This window comes from Lepisma saccharinum, unplaced genomic scaffold, assembly GCF_977018435.1.
Source record: "Lepisma saccharinum unplaced genomic scaffold, izLepSacc3.1 HAP1_SCAFFOLD_572, whole genome shotgun sequence".
Classification (NCBI taxonomy): Eukaryota; Metazoa; Arthropoda; class Insecta; order Zygentoma; family Lepismatidae; genus Lepisma; species Lepisma saccharinum.
In genome coordinates this window covers 20,042-32,846 of record NW_028143245.1, presented here as the reverse complement: position 1 = coordinate 32,846, position 12,805 = coordinate 20,042, and the positions used below count along the sequence as shown (strand labels likewise).

The following is a 12,805-nucleotide window of genomic DNA, read 5'->3' as shown; positions in this document are numbered from 1 at the left end:
AGTTGGCAACATGTAATTCGTGGGAGGTAAGGCGGGTTTTTTAAACCGCCAAATATTTTGCGCGCACTATTGAGTCCATTGCTTCGGTGAGAGGGCAGTCGTGCCGTGTGTGTGATAGGTGAAGTTGCAAACATGAGACAAAATAATAAACGGAACTTCAAGGTAATGAAGCCTATTTCAGTGCGATTCAAAGAAGATGGTGTTATTTACAAATGTACTGCAGCGAGAGTTAAGATGAAGAATAAGAAGTTGTCTGTTGGTGAAGTGCATGATGTTCGCTGGATCGACGGACAGTTCTATAAAGCTACAATTTTGGAGATAGGTAAGTGTCTTGTTCTTTTCACTGTTTTTATATTAATTCTTTAATTTTTAGCAATAATAACACATAACACGAGCATATCTGGGTTAATATAATTATAATTTTCAGTGGGTCAGAACTTATGACTATTTGCAGTTGCGCCTTATAACTATTTACAGAAAAAAAACTTGTTTGGAATCAAGTTGTCATCCTTGAATAGCATTTGTTCGACTGGGCCTAGGTTATTTTATTAATCAAGTTGACATATGACTGTCGTTTTATTGCAGAGGCTATGGAAATAGCGAGTGGTGTTGCACCCAGAGAAGGAATTTCGTTTAGTTCCCTGACAATTGGGGTCGAAACGTGACCAGGATGAGAATAATACAAAATTGTGTATGCGGGAGGCAAGGGGGGTGGGGGGGGGGCAACTACTGGTCAAAGTTAAAGGTTATGCTGATTATATTCATACTTTTAAAGCGTTAAAAATCCTAGGCATAGATTTACCTCTGTTAGGTTAAATTATAACCCGTGAAGAAATATGGCTGATAAGGCAGGTACAAACTGCAGTTTGTTAACGTAAAGGCTGAGGGAGTTCATGTGATTTTGGCTGATTAAAATAAAAGAAGGGAAATGTTTGAAACGTTTTAATAGTATTGTAAAAAGTAGCCCTTTTCAAAATTACATTACGAATTTTCTTAAGCACGCTTACAAACTCGGCACATAGAGTGCGAAAGGTTGTCACAAATTATTAAAAATATTTGCTTTCAATTTAGAATCTCGACGTTGAAACCCTGTTGACAGGTATATTGGAATATTTTCTTCCACTAGATAGAAAGGCAATTCTATTTTTTGGATACGTAATTTTAAGGAATTGGGTCCATATTGGAGTTTCTCATTGGGAAAATTGATTAACGAACGTTTAACCGAATACATGGGTAGAAGAGTATCATGTTTTCCAGTAGACGTTGCTCTTCCTTTGTGAAACAGAGTTTAGAAAAATAAAGCTGTTTTGTGATGAAATGCAAGTGCTTGTAACCCTGAAGGGACCAATCTCAAGCTGTCATAATTTTCTCGGTTATGTCTCACGTTTATAAACAACAGCTGACTGCTTGGGTATTGCTTTCATTTTTGACCTTGACAAAGACGCAACAGAAAACTCTCGATATTCCTGTCTGCGTTCTAATGCTACGCTATCCACCGAAGAATACTTCTCTAACATTTTTTTTTTTTTTAATGTTAACCGGTCATTTTTGTTTCACATGTCAAGAAATGCTCTTTTCACCTTTCATCTGCCTTGCTTGCAGTATTGTACAGTCACTAGCAAATATAAGAACAGGCGGATTGTCAAGCACTATTGTCGTTCTTTTTTCTTCTTTATAGCATGCTTTTTAACGAATGGGATTGTGCTGTTGCTGCAGCAGATATTGCATTCTGTCTATTGTTTTTTTTTTTAACTTCAAATTGCGACAAATTGCTAATGAACATGATGGTTGATAATATGGGTAGTACATCCTTTGTCACAAAAGTTCCAGGACTGAGCTCGTAAAAAATAATTGATTCAACTTACGGACTAATGGTCCTAGGTCTTGTCAAATCTTGTCGGCTATCTATGCACAGCCGCTCCCGTTTCTGGAGGTCAAGGAAGCAAGCAGAGAAAGCTTCATCTGGAATGCTTCTCAGCACATCTGTCACAGCCGTTTGGATTGCTGCAATATCTTCATCTTGACGCTTCCATTTGAGCGGCGTTTTCACACTGGGAACGGGCCTCCCCGATGACGCAGTGGTAGCGTCGTCACCTTTCAATCAAAGGATCCCGGGTTCGATACCTGGTGGAGGTACATAGTGGTTCGGATTCCACTTTAAACTATAGGTCCAGTCCCGATTAGCTTAATGTGTATAAAGAGGGCTTAAAACGCCAACTTAATCAATCAATCACACGGCCAAACAAAAGAAATCACACGGCGACAGTACGGGTTAATATGGGTGATGTGGTAGAGGAGGAATACGATGATTGGCCAGATATTCCTGGACTGATAAAGCAGTATGGGCCCTGCATTGTTGCGCAATAAGAACCACTGCCCTGATGTGCACAAATCAGGCCGGATTGCTGGACGCAAAACGTTTCAGGACGTCAATATAAACGTCTTGGTTTATCTTTTGTCCTTCATGCAGATATTCATGATGCACCAAACCTTTAACATCAAAAAATGCGATAGCTTCTGTAGCTTTCTGATAATCCCACCTTCCTCCCAAACAAGTTTAACACCGTAATGGTATTTCCAAGGTTTTTTTCCATAACAAATTTCAAAACTTTCCAAAAAAGAAAATAAGATCAATAAATAGCCACTAGTTATATTTATTACTATCATCCAGAAATATGGACAATTAATTCTACATCTGAAAAGCACGCATTTGTTCATCATATTCTCTTCTTTTGACAAAATTTGCAGAATTGTTGTTCAAGGAGTTTCTATCTGAATGTTTTTCTTTCATGTACGAAGTTCTAGAAATTTGATACAAATGAATCAATACAAATTCGGAACAAGTGAATCCATAGAGGTCGTTCTGGGCCCATTTCCAATTGGATAGATTGGAAAAATTAGACGAGATCTAAAAAGAATATAACATTAAAATGTGTTTGGATACCTGATTTAATTAACGTTTTTCAGTTATACCGTTAGGTTAACCGCGATAGTGGACGTGCGTATGATAGCCAGGGAAGAGGCAAGGTTATGTGTAGTACGTTAGTGTAATTACATACAGAGAATAAAATATAACTTGGAAAATCAGAGTTTACATCCTTGTAGTTCAGTTGTAGGAGAGTTGAAGAGGGTTGAGCAAGTGACTCAACAACGGCTGCATTTGTAGCGGCCACAGCTTTTATACTTTTCGTGAATCGCAAATTGAAAGAACGACATCAATAACTACAAGCCCTCTAAGTTACATATTCGCCTACACATCGGACAGCAAGAGTTTCGTGAATTGTTCTGCAAGTCCAATTCTAATTTTGCCAGTATCGATCAGCTTTAGTGCAGAAACTGAAGCAATTAAGAGCCAAGAAAACGACGGATCATCCGTTATTTAGTGCTACATTTAATTCAATAAATCTATTTGGAATGAGTCCTTCCAATGTCTCTAGGTTTACGTCTTGTTTACAGAAGAAATTAAAAAGAATATGAAACAGAAGTATCACACCTACGTATTTTGTTAATAGGGCTTAGTTTGTTTGTTGGAAGTACAACGGTTCAGAAAAAAAAAACAGAGGAGGATATGAAGAACAGATGCGTGTTCCACAGACGTTGAACCTATTTATATGAATGGTGAAGTTAGTACCCTCCAAATCAAAACACGTTCATGAGCTGTTGTTCAGAATCACCACAAAGCTTTAGCTTTATGTTTGAGCATGATGTAAATTGTGTAACTGAGAAAAGTGAGAGGCTTCCGTGACGTCATAATTGATAATATCTCAAGGATGTCAGCTGCTTTTGAGAAACGAAAAACTAGACCTGTTAAAAATTAACTTCGTTCTGGGACATGGGGCTGTTCGCTGCTACGGTATGGGATTAATTCCTTAAGTACCTCTAGTACAAATACTGCAATTTTGAACATTGACGATACAGTTTGAATAAAATATGCCATATAATATTTTATACTAGAAGTATGTAGTTTCTACAAATTTTGTTAGAATATTCGGAGGTTAACGTTTTTCGTATTTTGTTCTGAACCATATTTATATAATCTTATCATCACTAACTTGTTTAGAAATGTGTATTCCACTCCCTTTACGAAACCGTATTTAATTGTACGATGTTTCACTCATTTTGAACAATTTTCTCAAAACGTTTTCAGAGAGACATATCATTCCAACAGACAAAGTAACAGTAATAGGTTTAGTAGGGTGGGTGGAAAATGTTAGACAAAATAACGCGAGGATATTTCATCGGCTGCTTCTTTACATTTCTTTCTTAGGTACTCTTGTACCCCCCCCCCCCTTCCCAGTTCTTCACACTGATTCTGAATGATTTACGGAGCATTTTTCATGTTTCCGAGAACTCTTCTTTTTCTAACATCCTTTATCTTTATACTTAATTACGTAGTTGAGCATACTTACCATCGTCCTCTGTGGCCTTTGTAGGGAGGCTATAATAGAGGCGATGTGATCACACCAGATTCCAGATTCCCCGCAGGTACCCATTAATGAGAAACTGGATGATTGATTGATTGAGTTGGTGTTTTAAGTCCACTTTGTGCACAGTAAGGCTAATCGGGACTGGACCTACAGTTTAAAGTGGGATCCGAACCACTATGTGCCTCGACCGGGAATCGAACCCGAGACCCCTTGGAGAAACTGGATGAGTCCCAGAGCCACTCGTGCTGGGAGTTAGCTAGAAAATTCGCATCTGAAATCACCCATGCTGGGAATAAATCCCGGCTTTCCTACGTGGCAGCCAGACACCCTTCCGACTGAGCCACCGAGTCGAATTTGCAAGAAAGAACAGAAGTTAATAATAAAGCAAGCACTGCAAAAATAATAGTATTTTCGGTCATTTACAATATATTGCCATTCAGACCTCCATACAAATACGTTAAACTGTGATTTTACTTGTACAGGAGCATAAAATCAACAACGACGCCAGGGAAAAGTGACAAGAGAAGCAGCAGGCGCAAAGACGGAGGGGGGTTACGCTTGAAATTGCATTTTATATACTTCTAAATATCACTTGTATTAAGGTTAAAAATTCACTTTGGAAATATGAAAACCCCAAAGAAAATTGGGTTTTCTACTGAGGGGCTCCACCCACAGCTTTTTTCCAGGCGCCGTCACTGCATAAAGCAAATTTTACACTTTAAAGCAGTGCTTTATTTTGAGTACTAATCAGTGAAGCTGAGGAGAAGTTTCCCACTGCGTATTCTTCCGCCTGCCTGTCTGCCAGTCCGTGTCAACTAGCCGTATCTCAGAAATTACCAGAGCTCCAAATACGAAACTTGATAGGTTGATAAACCTAAGAAATACCAGCAAAAAGCATCATAGATCATCTCGATCCGAGCACCGTCTTTCCGTGAGGGACAATCGAAGTCACGTTACGTGCCGATATCTCAGAAACTGTTAATGCTACGTAATAAAATGTAATAGATCATCTCGATATAAGTTATCTGAATCGACATATCCGTCTGTCTGTGGTAGCAAATAAATCGAAAGTCAACAATCTATATATTTTTAACATTACGATATCACCGGAATTATTAGAGCTAGAAATTTGAAACTTGGTAAAAACTGAAACATCTTGGAAATACGCACCTGATGTAGTATATACGTTCTCGATTGGGCTATCCATTTGATTTTTGTAGTCAACAGTCGAAACCGATTGATAAATATATGGTAGTCAGAAAAATTATTGGAAATGAAAATAGAATTTGATGCACTGGCAGACCTACTCAATACTACTCTGAAGTGACATAAATAATATGAAGGTCCACGTATATAAGGGGGAAGGGGAGGGTCAAACAATTGAAACTCAACAATCAATATATATTTGACCGTTGAGATCCTGGAATTACTGAAACATGTAATACGTGCAATTTTGTGTTCTGAAGGCCATGTTGAACAGTCACTTCTTTCGTGAAAATGTTCTCTATTGATCCGCCCATTATCCGTTCTATTTAACAATCAAACTAACCGATATCTCTTTATTAGAGATACAAATAGAGTAGTCTGACTGTTTATAAGTTTAACCGTGGATATAACATGTTCTGATTAGTACCCATTAAGCACATCACGGTAAGATTGTGAATGCTGCTCCAACTTGATTTAAGTATTTAACAAAGTTCTCTTCGGAAAGGAAATCTGATAAAATTGGGGAATATAACCCTCCCGGTATCCCTCTCTGGTTACGCTTGTTTTCTATTTTACATAATATATAATGTTATACAATATCGCATAGAAATATTAATTACGAAGAGAAAGACGTAGTCATTTCTCAAGAAATGTTGATTTCATTAGTTTCTAAGGTGAACAAATTGTTAATATTTTTACAGGACCATCTCTGGATGACGGTGAAGAAGAAGACTCTGCCAGCAGACAGCATGCTCAAGTGACATTGGAAAGTACTGTGAAGCAAACATCTAAGAAGAGAAAATTCGAAAACATACAAATGTCACAGACAGTGAACAATTCTCCTGTAGAAGAGAGAACTGAAATATCTAGTACTGAACATGTAGTAAATGGAATTGAAAATTCTTACCAACAAAGGCAATCTTGTAAAGCAACTGCGTGTGATGAGGTGAAACGTCCGAATTATCAACCGGATTTGACAGAGATAAGCAAAGCAAAACATTTAGATAATAACCACAGAGTGGAAAATGCAATTATTTCATGTTCAAGGGAAACTGAGTGGCGTGAATGTCAAACAGACGTATATACATCCAATGCAAACAACGTACCATCTGTGAATGAAGATAAAGAAGAAGAATGGATCAACAGAAATGCTCAAGAGGCATTACAAACGTCTAAGAAGAGAAAATTGGAAGATATGCAATTGCCACATGTGGAGACAGTGAACAATTCTCCTTTACAAGATAAAACTGAAATATCTAGTACTGAACATGAAAATTCCTACCAACAAAGGCAATCTTGTAAAGCAACTGCGTGTGATGGGGTAAAACGTCCGAATTATCAACCGGATTTGACAGAGAAAAGCAAAGTAACACATTTAGCTAATAACCACAGAGTGGAAAATGCAATTATTTTATGTTCAAGGGAAACTGAGTGGTGTGAATGGCAAGAAAATATAAAGGTATCAAATTCTAACAGTATACCTATTGCAAATAATCAGTTTGAAATGGAAGACTACTCAAAGTGTTCTGATAGAAACAAAGAATATGCAAAGAAAAATATAATTGGAAACATTTCATCAAGAATAGAGAAGGATAAAACAAGGATGGTAGAAAGAATGCAACAAAATCGCAAAACAAGTAAAATTCAACAAATAAATAGATCTTTGAGACAAAAACATTTATCGTCGTCCGTGGGAAAATTTAAGAAGAGCAGTGCTAATAAACACAACGGAAAAAAGGTAGAAGTGTGTACAACAATCAAGCAAAGGTCAGGCAAATCAGAGAGACTTAATTTTAATGATCAGAAATCTACATGCAGAGAGACAGCTCCATCCTTTCCAAAATTATCGGAATTTAGAAAAACAGCTATATATAAGAAAGGAAACATGGTGGTGGATGTGCTTTCTGTGGAAAATACAACAACAAACGAAGCTGGGTCATCCCTTCATGATGACTTACAATTGCAAGGAAGAGAACATGTTCAATCAACCAATCGTGTCTTGGAAAGTAACGAGGTCGAGGAAGATTCTTCAATAGACTTAACTCCTTCAGAATCTGAATATCTTCCAGACACAGATAATTCTGATACTGAAATTGAAAATTGTCTTGAATCAACTAAGAAAAATAAAGCCTTGGCGTCAGTTAATTCTGATAAGGAGAGTAAAAAGTGTAGTTATAGCGATACTTGTAATAGATCAAAGAGGATTAATGAAGAAGACACTTTGTCTTCCAGTAGTGACACGTTGGAAGTAGATATTACGAGAAAGAATGGAACTAAAAGAATATTTAATAAGAGACAACATTGTTTTTACTGTGGAGATACAATGATAAAACTTTCACGGCACCTACACAGAAAGCACATAGATGAATTAGACGTCAAGGCAGCTTTTGCATTTCCTAAGAACTCAAAGGAACGAAAGGAAGCCTTAACATTACTTAGGAACCGTGGAAATTATACTCACAATGTTGAAGTTGTGAAAAATAAGAAAGGAAAACTCATTGTTAATAGAAGGCCATATATCCAATTAGCAACACCAGAATATTTGCCATGCGAATATTGCTTCACATTGCTTGTAAAATCTAATATCTGGAGACACAAGAAAATTTGTAAATTTGCTCCGAAAAATGGACCACCTTCCAAGTATCGCCACCAAGCACGCGCTTCGCTACTGATGCCCATTTCATCAGTAGCCACTGAAGGTCTGAAGGAGAATGTTCTTGGTAGGATGGTTCAGGACAGAGTATCTCTAGTGGTTCGAAATGATGAATTGATTCTCAAATTAGGAAGCCGACTGCACAATATCCATGGTCACCTAAAACATATGCACAGTACCATCAGTAGCAAAATGAGAGAACTCGGAAGGTTTTTGATAGAAATTAGAAAACTTGACAATACAATAATCACACTACGAGACTGTATTTCACCTGCAAAATTTAAAAGTGTGATTCAAGCTGTACGTATTCTTTGTGGTTTCCAGGGAGAATCTAATACATATAAAGCTCCCTCCTTAGCACTGAAAATTGGCAATTCCCTATCTGAGACGGCAAAGATAATGAAGGCCGACGCTATAATAACTCATGATATACAAATGAAGGAGAATGCAGATGATTTCCTTCATTTGATGACATCTGAATGGAATGTTGAAATTTCAAGGAATGCCTTGAAAACTTTGGAGGAAAAGAAATGGAATACGGATGTTTTGCTGCCACTAAGAGACGATCTGCTAAAACTACAGTCGTATCTTAAGAAGGCCAAACAGGACCTCACACAGAAGATGAAAGACAATCCCGATGAATATACATGGACTTCGCTCTGTCAGGTTGTGTTAACGTACCTCATATTATTCAATCGGAGAAGAGTTGGTGAAGTTCAAAGACTGTTAACAGAAACTTACACTAAGCACAGGGTAAATAATAAATTTAATGAAGATGTATTCAACAGCTTAACTGATCTGGAAAAGAAATTGTGTCAGTCTTTAATAAGAATAGAAATACGTGGGAAGAGAGGCCGAGGCGTTCCTTTATTTCTAACACCTGGCATTGACGAATGCATGCAAATATTAATCCATACTAGAACAGTTGGAAACATCCGTGAAAGTAATCCGTATTTCTTTGCCATTCCTTCAACCCAAGATAGTTGTGTGAGGGCACACGATTGCCTAAGAAAGTTTTCTCAGGAATGTGGAGCAAAGAACCCAGCTGCATTAAGATCTACACGTTTAAGGAAACATATTGCAACCATGTCCCAATTGCTTAATCTGAAGGACTGTGAACTGGACCAAATCGCGAGACATATGGGACACGATATTCAGATCCACAGAGAATATTACAGATTGCCAGAGTCAACTGTGCAGCTCGCCAGTGTCAGCAAATTACTCCTTACATTGGATCAGAGAGGAGGACTAGAAGAGTGCAGGGGCAAATCACTGAGCGAGCTTGATGTTCAACTCCCAGGTATGAATACCACATTTATAATATATTTCACTTATGTTATATTTGTAGCATGGACTAAGTTTCCACTCGCAATATACTCACAATTCCATATTATTTTACTATCATCGTACCTTCAACAACATAAAACTTATGCATGCCTTTAAGTTCTAGATGCTAATTTTGGTTATTTTACTACACTTTGCAGCCACTTGGGGTAATCGCGATGATAAAGGAATGAAATAGATGACGGGACAAACACACACTCATGTATTGACCAGGATTTGAATCTGGAACCCCTTACGTCATAGCGCGATATGTACACCATTTCGCCACGGGCGCGGAACATGTTAGATGATGTCACATTCATTGATTACATTGATTCAGTCAGGTTTGGCAACGATAAAAAGAACGAATGACTATAGCCACTATTCTTAAAAAGAACTATTTCTATTCTTACGTTACACGAATGTAATTCCAAGAACACATGTTTGAAAACCTGAGTGTTGATCATACGTATTCCTTTCCTTTGTTACAATCAATAGGTAACACTTTGAGAGCCTTGCCCAACTCACCGACTGCTGTTCATACTTCCACTTGCTCTCAGCAGAGGTGGGAGTCACGTGTGGTCAGTACGACGAACCCCCCAGCCTGTGCAGGCTTCCGTGATCGGATTAGGCTACTCATCCATAGTTCGCCTGTTTGACACCGGTCTCATTCTGTTAATGACTCTGTTTCACAATATTAATTGAAAGTTATTGTTATTTTCAGACTTCGAGGGGGGAGGTTATCATCTTTGTAGCATAATTTACTTAAAATGAAAATCGAGACCAACTTTTATTTATAATATATACATACAAAATATCAAGTAATTATACGTTGAATGCAGGGATATCAAATATGTAAATGATTTTCGTTTTTACAAATAATCGTTACTTTATACAATGATCAGAGTACCATTTCTCAAAATTCTTATTCTGTATCAGACATATATATACATGCACATGCACACACTCCCATAATTTTGGTTTGCAAGTCATTGGTAAAAATTTAGATTATTTTTAGGCAATATATCTAATAATTTCAAATTCATCTTTTCCTTTGAATCTTCTAAATCACGCGACAGTGTTCCATTTTCGGATGATTAGGAAACCTCGATTCATGTACTCTTCAATGAATATTTCCTTTCATATAGTGTAGAAAGATTTACAATTTTCCAAATTACCACATAAATTTATAAACCCATGGAATGGGTATATTTAGGGCTGGTTTTTTTGTATTATTTTTTCAAGAATTTCGTGAAAAATATATGAAATATCGTGTTTATAGTTAAAAATATGGCAGTAATTTCGTGAAAATTTCGTGGTAATTTTTAATGCCATGCACTTATACATAATGTTACTAAATCAATGAATTATTAATTTATACAAGGCTTAATGTTTGCAACATTTATGGGAAAATAAGCTTAAAAATAGTAAATAATAAATTTCACCTTCTGAAAATCAGCCTTACTCAGTTATATTTATATTTTAGAAAAAGTGGAATGTACAAAACAATCTGTCTCTCATTTACTTTCATTCATAAAACAACATAAAAAATAATAAACTTTCAGGTTACTGTGCCTTTCCAAATGATTTCTCATTCCTTTGCAGCCAACATCTTCAAATCGAATATATTTCTTAAAAAGAAATTTGTAAAAAATGCCATTTTTTCGTTTTTATCGTAAAAATGAAAATGTTCGCAGAAACGGTAAATTTTCGCTAAAATTCGCGACAAAATTACAGCCGTGAATCAGTCACATTTGTTATAAATCGTGCATATACTACTTGCTGCGTCTCTCCGTTACATTTCGGGTTTATCGCTAATAACAACAAAAAAAAAAAACCCTGGGCGTATTGTTATTTTTGGAGCAGGAATACATGTGTTGAAATTTCAATGAAATTATGTTTATAATTTATAGTCATTCATTACGCTGACGTTGATTTTATATCATACACGTCCCGTCCTATGGTATCTTAAATTCAATTTTCAGTTAGAAAATTGTTACCTTTCTTACATGTACACAATTAATAAAAATCACTTTTCATTTGACAGATATGGTCAGCAATGAAAGATTTGAGGAACTACAAGGCAATATTTGCAATAGCGTTGAAGAACGTTTATCTGAAACAAGTGAGGAACATACAGATATGCATACATTTGCCGAAAGTCATCCTGAAATAGAAAACATTTTTAAAAAGAAGAGAAAGCCATCTAAAAAGAAGTGGTGGTCAAGAGAGGAAGTAGAAGTAGTGTCGAACTTTTTCAAGAGGCATTTAGTTAGGGAAATAATTCCCAAGAAGGATGAGTGTGAGAGGTGTATTCAAGAAAGTAATGGGATCCTAAAAGATAGAGAATGGAAGGGTGTCAAGTATTTTATTTATTCCAGAATAACTCAGAACAAGAAATTTAAACTCAAACAATTCTCAAGTAAATCTGAATTTGAAAGAAACTAGAAAGTATTTTCATGTTTTATTAAAAGAATCAGTTAACAATGAATCTCTCATGTGATTGATGCATTTTATACACAAGTTTAAGGAATAAATTGAGAGTAAATATAATGTTTATATTGTCCGACGCATAGTCAGAAAGAGAATAACATAATGCTCAATTGCACAGTTTTCTAAAATTATAGAAAGAAAAATTATTTTAAAATAGCAAATAATTAATGGTTGTTTTTGTAGAGTGTGAACAACTACTTCTGATCTTTGTTAGAATTGTGATAAGAAAAAAAATATTTGCAGTCACCAAATTTTTATTTCGTTAATTTTAATATTTATTGTCACAAATATCACGTGCTTGAATGCAAACGTTCATACATGGTTGCAGTTGCAATTGTAGAAAATTGCTAAATATTGACAAGCAACACCAACTGCAGTGAATGGAGGAGTTAAGAACTCTTGCAGAAGAAATAAAAACTATTAGAGTTTCTCTCTCACATGAAGCTAGTGTTCTTTTTGCATTAAATTGAGAACTTTCTATACGCACAAGCGATATTTCTATAGGAGTGTAATATTAAATTATTAAAACAAATGTTTAAATTCTTTTTTATGTCCATAGTTCATTAATCTTCAATCCAACATGAAACTGTAAATTAATATCATATGGCAGAGAATTTTGTGTAAACACATAGAAGAATATCTTGTGTTGCTATGATAAATAAGTGTGCATTTTGGTACAATAAGATTCACCATTCTGCGCCAT

The 12,805-nt window shown here is 36.1% G+C and overlaps 1 protein-coding gene across 1 annotated transcript; it reads left to right on the top strand.

The window, feature by feature from the left end:
* Positions 1–234: 234 nt before the first annotated feature.
* On the top strand, positions 235–11,932 carry LOC145983033 (uncharacterized; the record flags this gene model as incomplete). The annotated part of the gene is made up of 3 exons (XM_083116315.1): positions 235–322; positions 6,335–9,586; positions 11,657–11,932. Coding segments are annotated over exons 1-3 (3,616 nt in total), but the record flags the coding sequence as incomplete, so codon positions are not given.
* Between the last annotated feature and the right edge of the window lie 873 nt (positions 11,933–12,805).